This window comes from Bos mutus, chromosome 19 (genome assembly GCF_027580195.1).
Source record: "Bos mutus isolate GX-2022 chromosome 19, NWIPB_WYAK_1.1, whole genome shotgun sequence".
Taxonomy (NCBI): Eukaryota; Metazoa; Chordata; class Mammalia; order Artiodactyla; family Bovidae; genus Bos; species Bos mutus.
Window position 1 is genome coordinate 31,631,520 of NC_091635.1, and position 22,972 is coordinate 31,654,491.

General features: G+C 46.4%; 1 protein-coding gene across 2 annotated transcripts; it reads right to left on the minus strand.

Annotated features, from left to right (window-relative positions):
- Positions 1-2,138: 2,138 nt before the first annotated feature.
- GOSR2 (golgi SNAP receptor complex member 2) lies at positions 2,139-22,722 on the minus strand. 2 transcript variants are annotated; one of them, XM_005905954.3, is made up of 6 exons: positions 22,621-22,722; positions 14,537-14,601; positions 12,787-12,895; positions 11,671-11,803; positions 8,570-8,710; positions 2,633-4,929 (listed from the first exon to the last, which is right to left on the minus strand). In XM_005905954.3, exons 1-6 carry the CDS (start codon positions 22,647-22,649, stop codon positions 4,768-4,770), a joined length of 639 nt encoding a protein of 212 aa, XP_005906016.2. In that variant the 5' UTR covers positions 22,650-22,722; the 3' UTR covers positions 2,633-4,767. The 2 variants fall into 2 exon arrangements, with proteins under 2 accessions (XP_070246092.1, XP_005906016.2); XM_070389991.1 differs by lacking the exon at positions 8,570-8,710 and having other exon boundaries at positions 2,139-4,929.
- Positions 22,723-22,972: the final 250 nt, after the last annotated feature.

Genomic DNA, 22,972 nt, shown 5'->3' on the forward strand with positions numbered 1-22,972 from the left:
CCCACGGAACATAGCCTGCCAGGCTCCTCTGTCCATGGGATTTTCCAGGCAAGAACACTGGAGTCGGTTGCCATGTCCTCCTCCAGGGGATCTTCCCAACCCAGGGATTGAACCCAAGTCTCTTGCATTGGCAACCCTTCAAATTCCCCATATCCAGGCTACAACCCAAGCCAGTCAAATAGTAATGGATTGGGGTAAGACCCACACACAGGTGTCTTTAAAAGGTCTGGAGAGGATTCTGACATGAAGCCAAGGTTGGGAGCCCACTGCCAGTGGGCTGTGGGGATGAGGCAGGGAGGTGCATACGACGAAGGTTCTATGGTGGGGGGATTACCGATGGCACCCAGGGGGGCCAGGGACTGCAGAATCCTCTGCCATCCCCCTTCCCTCGGCTCCAATGTGCTGCATGATGTGAACAGACAGAGAGGGCAAGGGACTGATGCACCGGGGGGCATTTGCCGTGTCTGTTTGCAACATACCCGTGTGCTGTGAGACTTACAGTGAGGGCAGCCCTAGAAATTAGAATGAACTGAGATTTCAGAAGGCATTGCTGGTCATACCCTGAGAGCAACAAGGGACAAGCCGCTGCTCAGCAGGAATTTCTATAAGGAAACAAACTAAATCTGAAGATGATTCCTCCTCTTCCAAATGCACCAGGCCTAAGGCAGAGTGGAGTGCTGGGCAGACCAGCCCGAAAGGCTTATGTCTCCCCCTCGTGGAAAGATTGAGTACAACTCCATTCACCACTTAAGGAAAGTTAAAGTGAAGTTGCTCAGTCGTGTCGGACTCTTAGCGACCCCAAGGACTGCAGCCTACCAGGCTCCGGCGAACACGGGATTTTCCAGATGAGAGTACTGGAGTGGGCTGCCATTGCCTTCTCCTTCCAGGAGGTCCTCCTCAAATTCTCCACCCCCACCCTCTAAGTTAGGAAAATATTTCAGAGCAGAGAACCTGCCATGTAAGGTGCACCAAATGTGCTACAGCTCTTTACCCAGGCTGCCCCAGTCTCCTGCACCATGTCCCGAGCACGGGAGGCAGGCAGGCAGGTGCCAAGGTTACGTGCTTGGGCTGTGAGGTCAGAGGGGCCGGTTCCTCCAGGACTCCTTGTGGGGCTTTGTGAAAGTCCCTGAAGCTCAGCCTCTTGGTGTGCACAAATGGAAGGACTCCCAACCTAACTGGGAAGGTCTGCAAAGGTTACACGGGTGACCCAGAAACCAACCACGTCCAACTTACAGTAAGGGCCGCAGGGAAGCGAGCAGTCGTCAAGGTCTAGGCCCTCCTCTGAGCAAATATGACATCCTACCCCTCCACAGACTGAAAAGGCCATGCTTCTCTCTTCGCTGTGCCTCCTGGGCCTCGAGGCCAAGTCAGGGACCCCTCAGAGCCCTCCTGTGGGGTTTCACGACTTGCATGTGAGTGTCCTTTTCTTGGCACTGACATTCTGCTGACTTGTTCCTAGTTTTCACTTCTTTATTCACTTAGTTATTTTCTCTGCTGCTGCTAAGTCGCTTCAGTCATATCCGACTCTGTGCGACCCCATAGACGGCAGCCCACCAGGCTCTCCGTCCCTGGGACTCTCCAAGCAAGAACACTGGAGTGGGTTGCCGTTTCCTTCTCCAGTGCATGAAAGTGAAAAGTGAAAGTGAAGTCGCTCAGTCGTGTCCGACTCCTATCGACCCCCATGGACTGCAGCCTACCAGGCCCCTCCGTCCATGGGATTTTCCAGGCAAGAGTACTCTAAGAGTACTGGAGTGGGTTGCCATTGGTTATATTTTCTAACTCTCCTCAAATCTTTCCTGGAATAAGACAGAAACAAATCAAAACTTTATTTTGGACCTGGCAAGTTTGCTCTCCACTCATATATGCTGAATTAGTTCGGCAAGTTTTCAAATGCTCTAGTCTTTAAGAGAAAATCTTCTAAGACACACATCAGAATAACTTTAGAGATATAAAAATATTCTAATTCAGAAGGTCCAAAGTAGGCCAGAGTAATCTGTAATTTTTTTTAAAGTTCCCCCGCTGCTGCTAAGGCAACCAACCCCAACTCTGGTCTCGGAACAGTGTTTCAGAATCTCTGGCTGGAGAGAAAAAGGGGGCCATTAGTTATAAAGATGAATGTCAAACTCCCTTACAAAATGTCATTTTCTAAATAAAATAAATGGCAACTTTATTCAATTGATGTGTTTCAAAAACAAAGAGCGTAAAGCCAAATTTGCAAGTCAAACCCATTTAAACTCATCAGGGTGAAGGTCTTAAGAGAAAACCCAGCATTGAAGCCTTCTATAAAATCAAGACTCTCCTACTTACTTGGTCTTGGGAGTTTGGCTTTTCTTAAGATGATCACACCCGGAGTAAACATCCGCGGAATGAAAGTTATTTCCAAGTTTCTGGACAACCCACCTCTCTTAAACCACAACAGGAACACCAAAATTCTTTACAAGATCCCAGAGGCTGCTGCTGGAGCTTATGTTAAGAATTCACCCCATCTCCACTAGAGGGCGCTCCTTCCCTGCTCTGGGACCCTTCCCTGTACTCTGGACTGTGGAGACAGAGCACCCAGTTAGGCACAAGTGTGTTTCTCCCAGATCACCGAAGCCAAGCACAGGAGGACACGAGGGCTCAGCGCCCCAGGACCTTGCGACATACAGTGGCTGCTGTTCCTTACCCCGCCAGTGGTGAAGACCCACAAACTGTCTCCTCCACTTGTATTACAAAGCAGGAAGAATGGCACTGAAGGTGCAGACCTTACTTCTGGTTCACTGAGGCAACAATCACTGGTGAAGGCCAAGTGTGGAAATACACGGGTGTACACTGCAAACATGTCACGTCAGCCACCAGAGGGCAGAGGGTGGGGGGCGATTCTGCCTCCCCTGAGTTCAAGTCCAGATGGCTCAGCTGCTCCTTGCACGTCTTCCAAAGCGCACTGTCTGGTGGGATCCTCGAGTGCCCAGGCTCGCAGCCAAGTCTGTGCAGTTTAAAGACCCATTTTGTGGACTGGTAAGAACCCTGTGCCGGGTCCCTGGGATGACAGGGGTGCTGACATGGGGGACATTTCAAACTGGGCCTCCCCACGTCACAGGTAGGTCGGAAGATGCACCCACCCCTCTGTCTGTCCACCAGGCCAGTCTTCACGCTGGTAGGGCCCTCAGCCTTTTATGAAGGGACTCTGATCAGAGTTCCCTTTCCTCGGAAACCCAGGGCCCCTGTTTAGCCCAGACGAGCAGGAGCAATGGAGATCCAACCAAAAGTCTGAAATCAGTACCCAGAAAACTCACTTAAAAATCTGTGACAATTAAGAAACCTTTCCCCAAAAGGGATCTATGCCACAGATGTACCTGAAAAGACAATACTGCTACAGAGACAGGTGGAGGGTAAAAAAGGGAGGTGGACGAGAACACTCAGAAAGAAGGAAAGAGGAGGGAAAGGTGACAGAAGATAGTCCAAATGACAAGCAACAAAGACAGGAAGTAGCTAGGGCAAGATGTTCAAAGGTGGGGTTAATACCGACCAGGTTCACAGTTCCTCTGGGAAATTCTAAGTGATATTTCTGTCTTGCCCTACTAGGCCTATGGCTGGGAGGGCCTGTGATAGATGAAAAAATACGCTAACCAGGTCTTCCTGGTATTTTCACTGATGACTCTCTTTGAACAGACTGGCTTTATAATAAATCTCACAACATGTTGGGTATTGGTACAGCCTTAATCCAGGGTTGGTCAGAGAAGCAAAAGGTGCTGGTCCCTTAAAAGAGAGTCTTACAAGGACATACACACCAGGAGCATCCCTGGGGTGGCATCTGCCCTCACTGGCTGGACAGAATGGGGCTTGACTGGCAGCTACTAATACATTTCAACAAAGGGAAAACAGTCTATTATTAATTAAAGACGCTAAAACTCGAGATGAGACTGTAATAGACCAATCACTAATCTCTGTTCACAGCTACTTTCTAAGGGGCAAAGGCCCAGGCTCCAGTCTTAGAAGTCAACTGTTCTATTAACTGCTGAAACAAATCGGTGCCTAGGGTTTTCAGTTTCAAGACAGACCAGGGAGTAACACTGGCCTTACTTTATAAAGGAGAAGCACCCAGCGACCGTGCTGTGGAAAATCTACTTGCTGTCAGCAACAGTGCCCGTGCCTCTGCTTCCTCCAGGGGGCGGCTTCCGGGTAAGGATGACAAGTATAGGCAGTCAGCCGTCTGCAGATCATCTGGGGGGGGGCGGGGGGTGGGCACAGTGGCCAGTAGCAAGAGCATATGAATCTACCTACTACAGTGAGTGTAGAGGAAGAAGGCCCCTTTCCCTCTCCTGTCTGCTTCTGTTCCGACTACCTACTAGGAGTCAGAAAGGGTGGAGGACGACAGAGCATGGAGTCTTGTCTGCAAGCTTGAGTAGCTTCCCAGGCGCGTATCAGCTACAAGGACAAAATTGCCAAGGCCACTCTCTTCCTCCCCTTTTCCTCCTCCTCCCTCACCCTGGCTTCACTTCCTTCCCCCAGTGAGAGCGAGCGAGCGTGAGCAAGCCAACTGGTACTTCCTTCATTTCCTAAGCACTGCACGTCTTGGTAGCATGAGCTTTCCCTCCAAGATGTCACAAGAAACAGAGGTCTGAAACTCCCACCAGGCCACAGGTCACAATTATTTCCAAGGGCTCTTCACAGTTAAGATGGGCACACACATTTCAGAGGGCAGCCCCTGGGCCCCCTCTCTTTCACGCACACACACTCACACACTCACGCCCTGGGACTGGCATTCAGCCGCGGGGCCTAGCTGGCTCAGGTCAGGTACTGCACCACGAGGAACATGACCACACAGGTGAGCAGCATCCCACCAATCATGAAGTACTTGTCCTGGAAGGCCCGCTTCTCGATGAGCCGCATCACCGTGTTGGACAGGCCGAGCATGTTGGCGATGTCAAGGATCTTCTTCTGGGTCCCCTGGGGCAGACAAGAGGAGAACGAAAAACCGTGATCACCTCCTTGTGCCAGGGGTGGGTGAATGTCATCATGAGCTGCGATGGACAAACAGTCTCTCGGTCACGCCCAAAGTATACAAGCAGCAGCAACCAGACACACATCAGGCTCCTTCAATCAAGGTCGCAGAGCAAAGCAAGGGGACAGGAAAGTCTTTTCCACAAGTGTGCTGGAACAAATGGTTGGATAATGGGCATCTTGTGCACAGAGCATATATACACACATATATATAAACGTGGGCTTCCCTTGTAGCTCAGTCAGTAAAGAATCGCCTGCAGTGCAGAAGACCCGGGTTCAATCCCTGGGTGGGGAAGATCCCCAGGAGAAGGAAATGGCAACCCACCCCAGTATCCTTGCCTGGAAAATCCCATGGACTGAGGAGCCTGATGGGCTGCAGTCCATGGGGCTGCAAAGAGTCGGGCATGAATGAGAGACTAACACTTCACTTCACATGTGTATGTCCATATGTATAATGCATAAGAATGTGTGTTAAAAAATGACCACTGCTTCATATTATACACAAAAATTTCAACATACAAACTAAAACTATAAGCTTCTAGAAGAAAACAGGAGAATATCCCCAAACCAGAAATAATCCAGATGCGTATCAACAAGAGGATGGATTAACAATGTATGTTCTGTGCACGATGAGATACTGATGCACAATACAAAGGACCCGAGGACACCGTGTAATGACATCAAAGAGCCTGGAACACTCCTGAGAGGAAGGAGGCACACACAAGAGTAATGTGAACATCTGCATTAAGGTCAGCAACAGCCAAAACTAATTTATGATGAAATAAGAAGAGTGGTTGCCTGGGGCGGGGCGTGGCGGGGGGTGGGCAGGAGCAAACTAACCTGGAAAGGGTACAAGAGCTTTTTCAGGGGTGATGAAAACAGTCTATGTCTTGACAGCAGGGAGAGTTACAAAGGTGTATGTAGGCATTTGTCAAAACCCCATGACCTGTACAAGTTAAGATCTGTACACGTCACTGTATGCCCATCATACCTCCACAAAGAAGTTCTAAATTAGAATATTTTATATTAAAAAAAAAAAGGGCTTTCCTGGTGGCTCAGATGGTAAAGAATTGGCCTGCAATACGGGAGACCAGGGTTCGATCCTGGGGCTGGGAAGATGCTCTGGAGAAGGGAATGGCAACCCACTCTAGTATTCTTGTCCATGGACAGAGAAGCCTGGTGAACCACAGTCCATGGGGTTGCGAAGAGTCGGACGACTGAGCGACTAACACTTTCACTTTGCATATTAAAAATAAAAGGCAACATCAAAGAAACTTTTTCTCTGCTCCCTGGCTCTAAAATGCTTGCTATCAGTCTGTGCACGCTGTACAGTAGACACCTCAGGAACTCTGCTGAGCAGAGCCTATGTCCAGGTTCAGGAGAGGGTCTGAAGCAGGCAAGGCGGAACCAGAGAAACACAGCTGCCAGACACCAGGACCACGACCTAAAACCCCACAAATACATGTCACCTCCCACCACCCAAAACAAAAGGGTACTTTATTCCTAAACCAACAGTCCATACCACCCAGGCCGCCCTTTCTCCCTGCTTTCTAATTTTCATTTTTAAGCATATTCAATTTTATATGAAGTAATAGATGAATGCTGGGCGGACCTCAACTTACTTACACGTCACCCACTGTATTTTTATGGAGGCATCTAACCTAAGGTCCCGTATGAACACAGTAATGGGCAACTGAGAGAAGAGTCTCTCAGGTCAAACTTCGTCTCTGCCAGAGGAGATCAGAGACATGTTTTCGCCACAACAGTGATGATCAGCATTAGATTCTCAATCAAGACTCTGCTTAGCTATGAAAGAAGAGATTATTCCATCACTATGAAATTCAAATATCAACCTCAAAAATCACTGGAAAGTTAACATACATCTCAAAAACACTACTCATTTTCTACCACAAATTTCCCCAAATCAAGGCCCGGCTCCTTCATGCTTCCTATGTTCTTTTCAAATGGTTGAGGCAGCAGCTTGCCTGACAGAAGTGGGCAGGCAGAAGGAATCAGTACAGCAGATGTGCAGAGGAAACATCAGAAACCTCGCACTCCAACCCCTGACTGCCCACCCACCAGGCTTCCCAGGGCTTTATCTCTGGGGACAGTGTTAGGGCAAAAGTTGTTTGGGCTCTTCGGTGACACCAGACTTCAGTAGGAAGCTGACATTTGCTTTAACAATAAGCCCTGAGCCCTACCAGGTTGACGTTGAGTGTTGAGGCTGAGTCTCATCCTAAAAAGAGTTTGACTGTTTTTCTGAGATATGGCTAGGAAGCCAGCAGCTTTCTAAAGAAGGGAGGATTAACCCTCATGTATTAGCTTAGACTGGGGTTCCCTGATGGTGCAGTGGGTAAAGAATCCGCCTGCAATACAGCAGACAGAGGAGATGTGGGTTTGATCCCTGGGTCGGGAAGATCCCCTAGAGGAGGAAATGAGGAAACGACAACCCACTCCGGTATTCTTGCCTGAAAAAAAACTGTGGACAGAGGAAACTGGTGGGCTACAGTTCAAGGGGTCACAAAGTCAGACACGACTGAGCAACCAAACACACACACACACACACCAGTTTAGGTAACTGCAGGCGGCTGTCCTGAAAGGGGGCGCCCGTGGAGCTGTCAGAGACCACACTTCCAGACTGTCTGAAGCGCCGCGGCCATCAGCAAGGTACGTGTCACTCAAGGCCTGCCTGACCTCCTCCCAGGTAAAGGTGGCAGGCGATGCTCAGAAACATACTGAAGTCCTGCAGAGCTGACAGGCTCGACATGGTCCAACAAAAACTAAGATAAAGCTCACGCTTCCGAGTGACTGCTCCTCCCAGCTCAGGAGCTGGGAGGGCTCTGTGCACAAGGGACACACCCTGATAGCAGGCACAGTTCACACCCATGGCCCACCAGGGTGATACAGGAAACGGGCTGAGGCTGCAACATCACGCCTGACATCAGAGGCTGAGTAATGTTTCTGTAAACCACTCCCTAGAGGTCTGAGTCTCAGCCAATGGGGCAGGGTTTCTAGGAATACCTGTTACTAAAGAGAGAATGAAGCAGAGTCACTGGGGGTCACTAGCCTGTGCTCCAGGAGCCACTGTCAATCAACCCGGGCAGCACTAAGACTCTCCCCTGGGGGGCTTCAGCTGCTGCACAACAAAGGTCTCGGCTCTAAGACTGCCCACCACAGGGGCCGCACGGAAAACACCCAAGAGTGAATGAGAAGCCAAGTAAAGCTGTGTCTTCCTTCTTCCGAGAGTGAATTCTATCACATAATTTCTCAGCCCATTACTGCTTCCTCTCACAGTGGCAGTCACTTTCTGTTCAGTTCAGGAAATGGAAAACCACCTGGACACTGAGAGATGCCACATTATGGCTCACTGTAAGCACAGTAAACACCTACCGGCAGGGGAATTTGGCTACTTCTGGACTCATAATAACCCACTTCCAGCAGAAAGGATCCCAACTCAAAGGCTCTGTCTCACCACCACAGCATCACAGTTCAGGGCTACGTGACCAAAAGGTAAATACAGGTCCCACACTGCTGGCTAAAGTCAAAACACAAGGCCTTCTCCCTGTCCCCCCACAAGGGCCCCCACCTTCAAGGTCACTCTCTGGGCCCTCAGTCCCTCCAGAATACTGTGCCCGCCTCCAATGAGGTCATCCATGCCGTGGTGAATTTTCTGGAGGGAGGAGTTAAACTGCAGTGATTCATCCATTGGTATGGTGGTGTCAGAGTCCTGTGAAAGAAACGCAGGCACTTGATTAACTTTGCTGCTGCTCAGCTCCTGGTGTCCCCACCTCAACTGACCACTCTGCCTCTTGGTCAAGGTCGAGCTGGAAGAACTGCTAGAGGAAATGCTTCAAGAATCAAAGGAACCTGACGGAGACTGAAAAGCAAAGTGGAGACCTGGGGCAGCCTCTGTTCACTCAGAGGAAGTACAATTCTCAGACTTCTCAGTCTCCAAATGGGTTCTACCACACAAGTCTGTTCATCCCTGCCTCCTCTGCATCATGCCCCCAACTCAGGAAAAATTTTTTATTTTACTTTTTGATGTAGACCATTTGTAAAGTCTTTTACTGAATTTGTTACAATATTGCTTCTGTTTCATGCTTTGGTTTTTTGGCCACGGGGCATGCGGGATCTTAGCTCCCGATGAGGGATCGAACTCACTCCTGCTGCTGCTGCTGCTGCTGCTAAATCGCTTCAGTCGTGTCCAACTCTGTGCGACCCCATAGACGGTAGCCCACCAGGCTCCCCCATCCCTGGGATTCTCCAGGCAAGAACACTGGAGTGGGTTGCCATTTCCTTCTCCAATGCATGAAAGTGAAAAGCGAAAGTGAAGTCGCTCAGTCGTGCCCAACTCTTAGCGACCCCATGGACTTCAGCCCACCAGGCTCCTCCATCCATGGGAGTTTCCAGGCTAGAGTACTGGAGTGGGGTGCCATTGCCTTCTCCGAAGGCAAAGTCTTAACCACTGGACCCCCAGGGAAGTCCTGGAAATACTATTCTCCCTAGGCTTCTCCTAAAGGCTGTCTCTAACTCCTTACTAATCTACCTTCTTCCAAATGTTCCTTTACCTGGCTTCCCCTTGGTGCAGTGGGGAAGATTTGCTTTTGTCCTTTGGCTATTTCATCTACAGCTTATTCCTCCCTCCGATTAGACAGACTGACTACGGAGAGCAGAGACTGGTTTCTATTAAAGGCCCAACAGTGATCACAATGGGACTATCCACCTGAGCAGGGAAGCAAAGTCTGTAAAAAACTGAAGGGAGGAAAGAACTAATACTGATCAATGCTTTCCACTTTGCAAACTCTTCATTCTAAGCTCGCTTAGGCCCCACTCTAAGCTTATGCTGTGGTTATGGTATTATCCTCGTTTTAGATGAAGAAACAGAAGCCCAGAGAGGTGGAATGACTTGTGTGAGACCCCGCCAGTGAGACGTCCAGAGGGGCACAAATCCCCGTGCTGGGTAACTGTCCTGTAGGGAGAAACATCAAAACCAGTGCCAGCGCTCCACTTTCACCCTGCAAGCGGGAAGGACACAGGCACGTGGCTCGCCCAGTCACTGCCCTGTCCCCTTTCCAGTTCCCTGACCGTTACAAACCCTTCTGCCAAGCAGTACCACTTTTACCACTTTCTGTCATCATGAAGAAGTTAAACCACCTTTTCATCGCTGCTCAAGTTCACAATCTTTTTTCAGGTATATATTTTCAATCCCCCCGCTGCTAACATGGGAGTTTCTCAGGGGTGGGAGTCAAGGTTTTTAATTTAAACACATTTTACTTTCAGCACCTTAAATAGCATCCTGCACAAGCTGATGCTTGGTAGGTGAAGACTCCAGTGTTTCGGTACAGCTGATGGGCTGTTATTTCTCAGAAAAATGTACTATAGCTCATGATCATAAAAAGAGCAGGAAGAAGTTCATTCAGCCAGATAATTTTTATTAAGGGCCCACTGTACGCACAGCATCACACTAGGCTGGTAAGACATAAAGTAATTCGGAGCTATCATCCCTGGCCTAAAAAAGCCGTGTAACCAATACCACAGCTATCAAAAGCCCACACAACACCTTAAATGTGTCATATAGCTCCCTGCTCTTTTGAAAAGAAGCTCTGCTTACCGACCAACACATGTTTGTTGACCTTTTTAATTGTTAATCATTACTACTTGACTGCTTGCATCAGAGAAACCAAACTATGTAGGCATATTCTGAAGCACCTGGGGAAATTTACTGCACATGTGGACACAGCAAAGAAGGTTCAACATCTGCAAAGTGGGAACGGATTTGAATTCTGATGATGGGCTTAGAAAGCGTAATCCCACTTTAGAAAATGAACCTCTGTAAGAAAACAAAAAACCAACCAAACAAAAAGCCCCTGAGACCCACCTTATTTGGTGGAATACATTATGCAGGACACAGGAAAAGCCAGTAATGTTCTACAGCCACGTGTGAGAAATGATCCCATTGAGACCAAAGGACAGGGACATGGGTATCCTAGGAAATCAAACATGCAAACCAACAGGCAACTTTCAAACAGGCTCAAGTCAAGTAGTCCCTCTAAAACGAAATACCTGTTAACAAATCCCTCCTAACTGGCGCTCAGACTAGGGGCAAAAGCATTTTAACACATTAAACACTGGAACTACACACATATACACACACACACTAGCAAGAGGCAAAAACATTTTAACACATCCAACACTGGAACTGCACGCATGCACACATGCACACACATGCAAAAACATTTTAACACATCCAACACTGGAACTGTGTGCATGCATGCGCGTGCACACACACACACACACAGAGACAATTGCCTGAAGGCAGCTTTGAAAGCTGCCCTCGTTACAAATAGTCTAAGTTCTAATTATCCTTCTTGATCTGATCAGGAAAATGTTTCCACCATGGGAAAGTCCACTTCTCTGCATCGACCAGTCAAACCAGGTAATTTTCACCTCTGCCTGTCCCCTCATTTTAACTACTTCCTCAGAGGGTTTCTGTGACAGAAAAAGAGATGCAAGCAGTGTTTAGGTCTAGTCTCTGTGGCAACGCAGAGTCAGCATCACTTCCAGTTGCTCGCCTCCCATCCCATCGGTCTGCTTCAGGACCCCCAGAGGGCTACTGTCAAGAGTCCTGAGCTCCAGCTCCAACCAACCCCCCAGTTCCTGCCAATCCCGCCCAGGCGCCGGGCTTACATTTGTGGTGAAGGTGCGAGACAGAAGCTCCTCTCGCTGTCTCTCCTGCTGCTCCCGTGCATACCGCCGGTGCTGAAAGTTTCGAAGAGCAGTCTGCAAGTGCTGGACGTCGTACTTTAACTGGTCGACACGGCTGGAATTGACAGAGATATTAAATTCCAGGAGCCCAGAGGAGCACAACTGGAGGTGGCTGGACTTTGTCTTCAGGGAAGAAGACAATTCCTTACTTCTCCCTGTACCCATCCATGCTATCCACCCCCCCAACCCCAAATAATCTGATTTGATAAATGATGTTGAAACTAAAAAAGGAGCCTGTAGTTAGAGCAGGATGGTAGCAAATGAGATTCCAGCAGATTTCCCTAACTATCTGCTGGTCTCTGATTCTGGATGCATGACAGGGAACAGGTGACAGGAAGCAGGTTCGATGACCTCTTCCTGACCTTCTAGAGATTATTACTGCTCTCCTGGAAGAAGCCCAAGGCATCTGTGGAGTAGAGCATCAATGAAGTTTCATAAACATTTTGGAAACAGAGGCTGGGGTAGAGGTGGTGAGAGTGGTTTCGCTTTAATTTCATGGGGGTGTATCAAACATTAGATCAGTATTTTATTACAAATACACTGACTGGAGTGATTAAGAGCAAGATAATTCAACCCAAGAATGAAGTGGGAATCAAAAAACAGAGTGAAACTCCCTGGTGGCATTAGGTTTCAAGTGGCCATGGGTCTGGTCAGAAAAACAGTGCTGGGGGCAAAATTTCAAAATGATACCAACAAGGAGAGGAGACGCCAGGCCTCTGAGCTGCTAACCTCACTAGCTTTTTATTCTTTAACTGACGTAGAGGTGATGTACAATATTATATAAGTTATAGGTATACAATAGGGTGATTCACAAGTTTCAAAGGTTATAATCCATTTACAGTTACTATAAAATATTGGCTATACTCCCTGTGGTGTACAACACAGGCTTTTCACTCTGAGGGAGAATCATGCGAGTAGAATTGTGGTCTTTATGGGACTTTATCTTTGCATAGTCTCAGTTTTTCAACGTGTAAGTGGATTTTCAGAATATTTGATGACCCCTCCGGAAGCAAGGCCTGGCAGGGCCAGAGCACTCACAGTTTGGCATTCTGTCTTTTGTGGGGGGGCTCCTTGCTGGACAAAATCTCCAGACGCTCTAGTTGGCTGAATATCTGGTCTATGCTTGCTTGGATTTCATTTTCTACTACTGCACAGAAGAGAAAAAAGAATAATTACTAGAAAAGAGATAGTGAACTTAAATTAGAATGATAAATCAAACATGTTTTTTTCTATATCCAATAAACTCAAAAATATATATTGCAAAAGAAAAATGCACTAATGAGAACAGAAAAAAATTCAAATTATACTAAGTGACTTTCTAAATGTTTTTATATATATACGTGTATATATATATATATATATATATACACACACGTATATATAGGTGTTAATGCCATAACAATGCTATTTAAAATAAAAAAAAACCCTAAAGATAAATCTATAGAAATAAATTTCCTGCCTTTGAAAATAAAATGAACATTCAAAGATTGCCCAAATAAATATTTTCAGCAAAATGCAGTATTTTCTGATATAGAATGAGGCCTCTTTTCCTTTGAGATTATTCTCAGATATGGGTTATAAATAACTAGTAAAAAGACTGCCAAATGAACCCTTTACAGAAAATAATGAGGTTAAAAAAAAAGCGCACAGGGAAAGATTAGTATGTGAAAAACAGAGAAGCATTCCCTTAAGAATAGGTAGGCCGATGCTGGAGTCACCAGAATAGACAAAATACCAACAGGGAAGGCCCACGAAAGAATCCACAGAGGTAATAATATGATAAATATAGTCATTTTCCTTAGCTCCTTTGCTAAACAGTCAAAATGACCTCGTTTCCATTTCTAATCATGTATCAATGAGATTGCTGGAAAGCCAAAGTCGACGGTCAGAAGCTAAACTGTGCACAGAAAAAGGCATCCAGACTGCCTTGTGTCCAATAAGGAAGTGACAGTAGAGACGGAGTGTCACCTTCTCAGAGGAGCCCAGCGCTAACAAACAGCTCAGAACAAGGCAGGGCACAGGACCGAGAGAAGAGGTGCCTGGGAGCGGCAGAAAACAGACTTGAGAAAACAGGAAGAATGGGCCCAGCGCCAGCCAAGGAGTGAGAGGAGGAGACAGCGTCAGTGGTGGTGGGGGACCAGCAGTGTCTGTGTGACAGACTCAGAAAAAGCACCTTTTCTTTTCCTTTTGGCCATGCCACGTCAGCATGTGGGATCTTAGTTCCCTGACCAGGGATCGAACCGGTACCCCCTGCATTGGAAACATGGCGTCTTAACCAAGGGACCAGCAGGGAAGTTTCAGGACCTTTTCTTATAACAGAAAAGAAACTAAAACCCAAAGCAGCACTCTTCTCAAAAGAAATCATGGTGTGGGAACTGAACTAATTAATATTGCCCTTCGTTTCTGAATAATCCTCCTAGAAAGCTGCAGCATTCTCAGCTCAAGAAGAAACGCCCAGTTTCAGTTAAACATCTCTGAATCTTTATGGACCACATTCCTCTACGGACAGGGTAATTAGATTAAGACAGATGGAGGCAAGCACTCCCATTCCCATCGGCCCTGTCAGGTTGAGTGGAGGGGTAATGGGGGATAAGACTTGTGGGATTCCAGAGGGCACGGTCAGGGAAACCAGTGACTTTGCCATAGGGTTTTTCTGTCCACCCTCACAACAGAACTCATTCCACGCTGACTCCTTCAGCCCCTGAGGCAGAAACACAGTCAGGAAACCCAGCCCATTAGCAGCGTGTCATCAGAGACAGGACTCTGGTCTCCGTAGTTAATTACTCACAGTGCAGAGCCTGCTTGTCTGCCGTCTCCAGGCGTCCCATGTGAGACTGGATTTCATGGACATGCCTATCAAAGGGAGAGGGAGGAAATGAGTGAGACATGCGTAATCAACAGAGCTTCGGTCAGGAAAGACAATTTTTCTAATGCCGGCATAGAACTGATCTAAATGGACAATGTCGCTGAACTGTGAAATTTGTATGTGGCACTTCAGGTCACATGTTTTGGCACGGTTTCTAGTATTTTAACGTTAAATAACAACGCAGACAAGCGGCATTTAGTGAGCGCTCACTGCATCTGAGACGTTCTGCAAGGTCAAAACCCTATGAGGAAAGAACTATTATCACCCTCTTTTTGTAAATAAGACAACCGAAGCCCAGAAAGGTTATGTAACTTGTTCAAGGTCACACACCAAGTGATAAACCTCGATGTGAACCCGGCCAATCCCACTCTCTGTTCTTTGACCCAATGTGCTGAGTGCTGCTCTGTACTAGAGAGAGTCAAAGGGCAAGAGAGATAGAATTCTTGTCCTTGAGAAACAGTATAATTAGGAACAACAGGCCAGATAGACGCGAAAAGTCCCAAAAAGAATTAAGACAACACTAACACGCACAAGCGTAAACAAAAAGCAAGCTCTGAGCAGCAGGGCAAAGGCAAAGAAAACGGAAGGCTGAGCTGGGGGCAGCTCCGTGGGCAGAGGGAGTTCAAAATGTGAGTTGGTAAAGGAAGATGTGGAGAAAACGACGTGCACAAATGCCTGCAAGGCCTGTCACGTGGGTGACCAGCAGGCTGGCCTGCCTGAGAGTTGGGGTCAGAGAGGAGAAGGGCAGGAGGCAGATTAGTGGGAGGGAGCCATCAGAGGAAGGTCCAGAGAGACAGGGATCTCCTGTTTGGTAAACCTCTTTCCTTGGCAACAGGAGGCCATTTGGAAACTCAGCACTATACCCGGGCCCTCTGGCCGGTCCTGACACCAGGCCCAGGGCGCTTCCCGATGGCTTCCCAGGGCTTGGCCAAAGTCACCGTCTGAGCCTTCCAAGCAGTCCTCTGTGATAAATCCTGGGGATGTTTTATCCTACCCCAACAACCACCTCCTGGGGTTTCTGGTCTCTTCACAGAGAGTCAAGGAGGCAGCCTGTGAGCTCTTCTATCATCTCCAAGCCCTGAAGAAACGTCAGCAACCAGCCTCTACCGTGAGCACCACAAACTGTGACCCCAAATTTACCAACACAAGCCAGGAGCCTAAATTTGGTTTGAACTTGCCTCGAGTCTTTTCCAGGGCTTCCCTGTGGTCTCGAAACATGACCCGTGGCTCCAGAAGCAAGGCAGACCCTCAGAGGTTCCTGGGCAAGACCCAAGGTCCTGACAGGCAACCAGAAATCACTCCTAGAGTCTGAGGGATGAGATCGCTACTTCAGGAAGGTAAGTCCAGATGCTTTAGAATGGAGACACATGGAGATATGGAGGCAGATGTAGGACAGCAACTTGAAGAAACTGATATTTGGATCAGGGAAATGATGCAAACAGCTAGAGAGCACTGATCGGCAGTGCTGATGGAAAAGAGAACGAGGACTTTCCCGAAGGCCTGGATATGGGCAGTGAGGCAAATTTCTAACAGAAGCGCAAAAGGAACGGACTACAATCAACGCTGATGGCTCAGTTCGTTATCCTTGTGAAAAAAAGGTACCTTGTATAACACACAAAGATAAACTCAAGGCGTGCATATTATGACTTCAGGTTAAATAAGGGTTTCTTACACAAGACAAAAACCAAAACTACCCCCAAACCCCACAAATCACAAAAGAAAAGACTGATAGATCTGAGCACATTAAAAAACAAAAACAAAACCTTTTTACACCAAAGGCACACCTGGGGGAAAAAAAAGGGAAAGACTGGAAGCCACCTGTAGCAGATAACAAAGGAATATGTTTGAATGTATAAGGAACTACTACAAATAGGAAAAATAAAACAAAACAGTTTTTAAAATGGGCAAAGGGCAACTGAGAGAAAAGGAAATCCAAATGGACAAAAATATATGAAGAAACACTCTTCTAGTAATCAGGAAAATGCATATTGAAAGTAATAACATCACATTTCTCCCATGTGATTGACAAATATTTTAAACTTTAAGGATGAGGGACCCCTGGCAGGTATAACAATGGTACCCAAGGGGTTCTGGGGAAGATTTCCAGGTTCTATCACAGGACTGCCTTTGGCTCTATGTTCTGTTCTGGTATTTTTTTAAAAAATCAACTTATGACTATGAAATCTGCACAAAATTCTGCGCTCCAGTGACTGGTTAAGATATTGAACCACAAAGCAAATACGAACGTTTTTCATTTAGACTGTGGTGTTGGAGAAGACTCTTGAGACTTCCTTGGACTGCAAGGAGATCCAACCAGTCCATTCTAAAGGAGACCAGTCCTGGGTGTTCACTGGAAGGACTGATGTTGAAGCTGAAACTCCAGTACTTTGGCCACCTGACGCGAAGAGCTGACTCATCTGAAAAGACTTTGATATTGGGAAAGATTGAGGGCAGGAGGGGAAGGGGATGATAGAGGATGAGATGGTTGGATCTCCAACTCAATGAACATGAACTTGGGTAATCTCCGGGTGTTGGTGATGGACAGGGAGGCCTAATGTGCTGCAATTCATGGGGTCGCAAAGAGTCGGACACGACTGAGCGACTGAACTGAACTGAATACAATAAAATTTGTCGAGGATAAAAAGCGTTTTAAGATTTTTTTTAAAAAGCCAAGTCCACAACACAGAATGGCATTCAGGTTTGGGTCACTTGCTAAAGAAACCCTACCAAGCCAAGATTTCCCCCAATGGGAGATGAGCAAGATGACTGGGAAAGTTTAGAAGTCAAGTTGCAAAGAGGAACAGCCAAAAGAACTAGCGATAATGATCCTTTGAGAAAAGAGAGGAAAAACCAATGGGGCAGCTGGGGCTCTTCAAGCATCTAGAGACGACAGGAAGAGGAGTGGCTTGTTCTCTGTTGCTCCTGAAGGGAGTGCGTGCATGCGTGCTCAGTTGCCTTAGTCGTGTCTAACTCTCTGTGATCCAATGGACTATAGCCTGCCATGCTTCCCTGTCCGTGAGATTTCCCAGGCAAGAATACTGGAGTGGGTTACCATGCCCTCCTCCAGGGGATCTCCTGGACCCAGGGATTGAACCCACGTCTCCTGCACTGCAGGCAGATTCTTTACCACTGAGCCACCGGGGAAGCCCCCACTTAAGGGAGCCCCAGAACCAAAGGGTACAAATTTCAAGATGACAGATATCAGCTGAACATAGGGGCAAAAAACAAGAACAAACTCTCAAAGAAGAGGGAAAAAAAGGGCTCTGGCATGTTTACACACAGAATACATGAACTGTCTTGGGCTTTATAAAGGATCTTCCTGACCAAAGTGAATTGAAATGGAAGATCTTGCCAGTCACTTTCAATTTTTAAATTCCACGACAGCAGCAGGAGAGATGATGTCAATACCCACGAAACCCTATAACCGCTCATCAGCTGGTTTTTACTATTTTCTAAGTGAAAATGGATATTAAATTGCAGCGAAACATGACTTTTCCCAACCAATCTCTTTTTGCTTTACATGAACTAGAAAAGATAAGAGCCAATAAAGTGATACCAATCTGCACATGCCAGGCCTGAGGAAATAAATGAAAACAACAGAGCAAGGACGAATGGCATTGCGAGAACTACTATATGCAAAGTGGCAACTGTTTTACATGGATCTGGGAATTCAGACAACACATTTGAAGCCAATAAGGAACAGCTGATATGCAAATCTGACATGGGAATGTGGACACTAGAAATCCGAAGTCCTCGCCCTGACTCGTGTGGGGTTCATGGTGGGAGTGGGTGAAAACATAACCAAGCAGAGACCCAGTAGCAAATAAACAAGTGTCAATATTGCTGAGTTTTTTTTTTTTTTTAATGTCTGTAGAAGATCTAGAAGAATTTTTTTTCAATAAAGCTTATTTGTTTATTTGGCTGCGTCGAGTCTTGGTTGCATGGGCTCACAGACCTTCCAGTTATGCAGTGTGGGCTTAGTTGCTCCATAGCACGTGGCATCTTAGTTCCCCAACCAGAGATCAAATCCATTTCCCCAGCATTGCAAGGCAGACTCTAAACCACTGGACCACCAGGGAGGTCCCTGGAAGAATTTTAAAACAGAACTGCTCTTTGTAAGTCCATGGAGGGACCTTCCTGGTAGTCCAGTGGCTAAGATGCCAGGCTCCCCAGTGTAGGAGGCCGGAGTTCGATCCCTGGCCAGGGAACTAGATCCCACACGCTGCAACTAAGAGTTCATATGACGAAGCTAAGAGTTTACACGCAGCAACGAAGATCAAAGAGCCCACGTGCCACAACTGAGACCCGGCACCACCAAATTAAAAAAAAAAAAAATTTAAGTCCATGGAACTACCGGATCCCCACCATATACACCCACTTTGCACACATACTGCTTCTGCCTAACCTGAGCAGGAAACAGGGTTTCGGAGTTAAAAGATGTGAGTTGAGTTAAAGTTCCACTATGCAGCAGCTGAGGGGCACTGAACAAGTTCATTTAATTCCTTGGTGCCTTAGTGTCCTCAACTCCAAAATGGGGCACTGATCATCGTAATTATTTAAGGGGTCATAGATCCAAAGGCAATATGAAACTGCTGTGGTAACCCACACAGCACCATAGCAAAGTCTGTTGTTTTTACTTTGCTTGCTTTACTTAAAAGTAGCGGAACCATCTGGGCACTTTCACCTCACCCACTTTGCCTTCCCTATATTTAGCCTCTCATCAGAAGGCAAAATCAAAAAAAAAAAAAAAAAGGGGGAAACTGGTCTTGAGATAAGGTAACAGTCTTTAAACCCAGCTGTTCATCAAAATCACCTGGAGAGCTTGTTAAAAATAGAGCTTCTTGTGCTCCAAACCTATTGAATCAGAATGTCTAGTGATAATAAGGTCCAGGGCACTGAATGATCCTGGACAAATATGGGCAGCTTTACAAGCACTGGGATCTCAAAAATAGAAGCCTGGCTATTAGCTCCTCTATAAAGTTCACCCTAACACAGTATTATTTCAGTGTAAAATGTTTACCCTGCTTTTCATCTGTTTTTTCCCCCAATGTTCAGGCATTTTCAAGATATGCAACTTTAAAATGCTGATGTAATTCCAATGTACTTTCAGGGACACAGCAAGAGATAACCACAAACTGGGTTCAAAGTTCCAGTAAAATTAATATGCTCAGTTACTGTTGTATCAGTTCAGCTGCAATCATTAATTTCTGCAACTCCAAAAGTAAACTGCAGATATGCACAGGATTGTCTCCTTTTTAAGACACTTAATCACCAGTGTTATGGAACTGAAAGGAGACTTACAGTTTAATCAGCCTCAAACTTTTATTTTATAGGTGAGGAAAACAAGGTGATGAGGTCTAGAGCCAGAATCCTCAGTCCTGTTTCAGTCCTTGAGGGGAAAGGAGGCAGCTCAGAACATACTGCACCACTAATAATCATCATGATGATGATGACGAACATACTGCAGCACAAAACAATTTACTGTCGGCACTGGAACAGTGCCTAACACTTAGCGGGTGCTCAAGCAATATTCACTGAATAAACGAATGACTACATAGTAGAAGGCCTAGCAGTGGCTCGTCAAATCTTGTCCCTTGTCTGTTTTTGTAAATAAAGTTTTACTGGAATACAACCACATCCATTTGTTTACACATTGTCTAAAGGCTGCTTGTGCACTAATAATAGCAGAGCTGAATAGCTGCCAGAGACCAAAGGGCCTGTATGACCTAAAATATTTACTATCTGGCTCTTGACAGGAAAAGTTGGTGAGCTCTGCTGTACAGTCTAAGGGTCTACAGAGCTTGAGGGTAGGTAGTTGAAAGCCTGCATAGGTAAGGAGTTCATCTATGCTCCACAAATCTTGCTTGGGACACTGTTTAGAATTCCTCCTCTAAGTTGACCTATAATTGAGCTTCCGAGTTTACTCTGTGATCAGCTGCCTGCTGCACCAGTAACAGGTAGCATGAGACACTGTGAACAAAATTATTCTTAAAAATAAACTGGATTGCAAGCTCCTTAGGACTATCCTTTAACCAAATTAGCTCACCAGATGAGACTGTACACAATATCAATTTCAAAGCACTACTCAGTCCACTGAGCCTAATTACTGTAAAAGATCTGCCCTTTCTTAGTAACATGGGCATAATTTTCTGCTTCATTTCTTCTCCAATTGACTCACAGATCCAGTTTTTAAAGCCCCTTGTCTGTTTTTGTCCCTTGGCTGTCCTTCCTATAATTTTTACATGAGAATAGGGCTCATATAATAGTTTAAGACCAATTCTGTCATTTCAATACTATTACCAAGTAGGCTCTACATTTTCACCTGCCCAAACCAATTGCTCAATCAGTAAAGTAAAAAGAAGTAGAAAATGAAACAGTAACTTAATGAAACATAAATGAAAATGAAACAAGAGGATCCTCTCCCTCTTATTCTAGTGCTCTAAAGTATTTCTTTTATTGTGAATTCATTAAGAGAGGTGGGTTCCCATTTCCTTTCTTTCCCAGGCCTTGGGGGCGTGATTTTAAGAATTTTCATCAGCACAAAACTACACTGTGAGTTGAAGGTGTCAGAACAGGACAGGTGTAAGTAGGTATATATTCCCAAAAAATCTGAAAATAGAGACTCATACAGACATTTGTACACCAGTGTTCTCAGCAGTATTATTTACAATAGTCAAAAGGTGGAAACAACCCAAGTGCCCATCAGTAGAGGAATGGATAACAAAACAGTGTGTGTGTGTGTGTGTGACTCTGCCAAAGAATATTATACAGCCATAAAAGGAACGATACATGCTATGACACAGATGAACCTTGGAAACCTTATGCTAAGTGAAATAAGGCAGACACGAAAGGACAAATATATTATTCTACTATATGAGATATCTAGATATCTAGAATAGGAAAATTCAGAAACAGAAAGTAGAACAGGTTACCAGGGATCTGGGGAGAATTGGGGAAGTACTGCTTAATGGGTACATGAGTTTCTGTTTGGGATAATGAAAAAGTTCAGGGAATAGATAATGATGGTTACACAACACTGTGAATGTACTTAATGCCGCTGAGATGTACGCTTAGAAATGAATATCATTTTAAATAGTAAATTACATGATACTGGTAACTTAATTAAAAATTTAATGGTTAGCTTTAAAAAGGTAAACTTCATGTTATTTACGTTTGACCATAATAATTTCCCCCCAAACAGGATAGGTATGATCTTATTTCCCTATTCAATTATATATTTCGGCAAGCTCCAAAAACGCAGGGCAGTATGAATAAGGAACACTACCAAGGAATTTTATGAGAAACTAAACCAAAATTCAACTTCCTTAAAGGTAACCTGGAACCAGATATTCTGAGCAATTTCTTTTATCAGAAAAATATGGTCTTTTAGTGTACACCGAAATCAGAATAAAAGAGAAAATAAAAATCACAGCGTAGCAGCAACAAGGTTTGGGCCAATCCAGAGTAAGGACTGGTATCATTTAGGGGCTGTGAGTCTTTAAACGTTTTCTGACGACCTTAGCTCAGTGATGGATCCTTCTAAGTTGCTTAAGGAGATCCTGTTGGTAATGCTCATTTACCTTCCATCTCATGGTGCCCCATGTTAGACCTTTTTTCGAACACCCTGGCTCTCCAACTAAACAGTAATACGCCTATGTGCAGGGGTCCTCAGTCCCCACCGGTTCTAGCAATCCGGACAACAGCGTTGGCTGGAGCTGAACAATGTGAGACTTTCCCTTCACCTAGTCTACCCAACAGCTAGTCACGGCCTCGGAGATCCCGGAAGGCATTGGGCCCAATGTCGCCGGGCACCAGGTAGGACCCTCCGGCCGCCGCAGACCTGGGCATCACGGCCAAAGACTGAGCCCTTCCGAGCTGGTCCCCACGGCAGCGCCCGTAAGGAAGGACTCGGCCTCCATTCTGGCAGACGACCGAGGCCCCAGCCCAGGGGACTAGGGCTCGCCCAGCCTGGCTTCGTCCCAGCCCGTGCCCGACGCGTCCCTCACTTGTGCGTTTGCTGGTACAGCGGCTCCATGTTGCCTGCCCCGCCGGGTCCCGCTCCGGCTTCCACTGAACACGTCCTCACAGCCCCCCTTCCGGCTTCCGGCTTCCGGTCGCAGGACCCTCCTCCCCTGCCCGCTAGGGCTGTCCCAACACGCGCCATCCTGGTGACGCCTGCGAGAAAGGAGAAAGGGAACGAGTAAGGAGGCCTGAAGAAGGCTAAGTGTAATCAGAGGTTCTGCTTCAGATGAGGAACGAGGAAGTATAGGTTTTGGCAAAAGGCTGTCTGCAACATCGAGTCAGGCTTTGGTAAGGGCAGTCGCAGTGTATCGGCTTGGGGTCCTCAGAGCAAGGTTG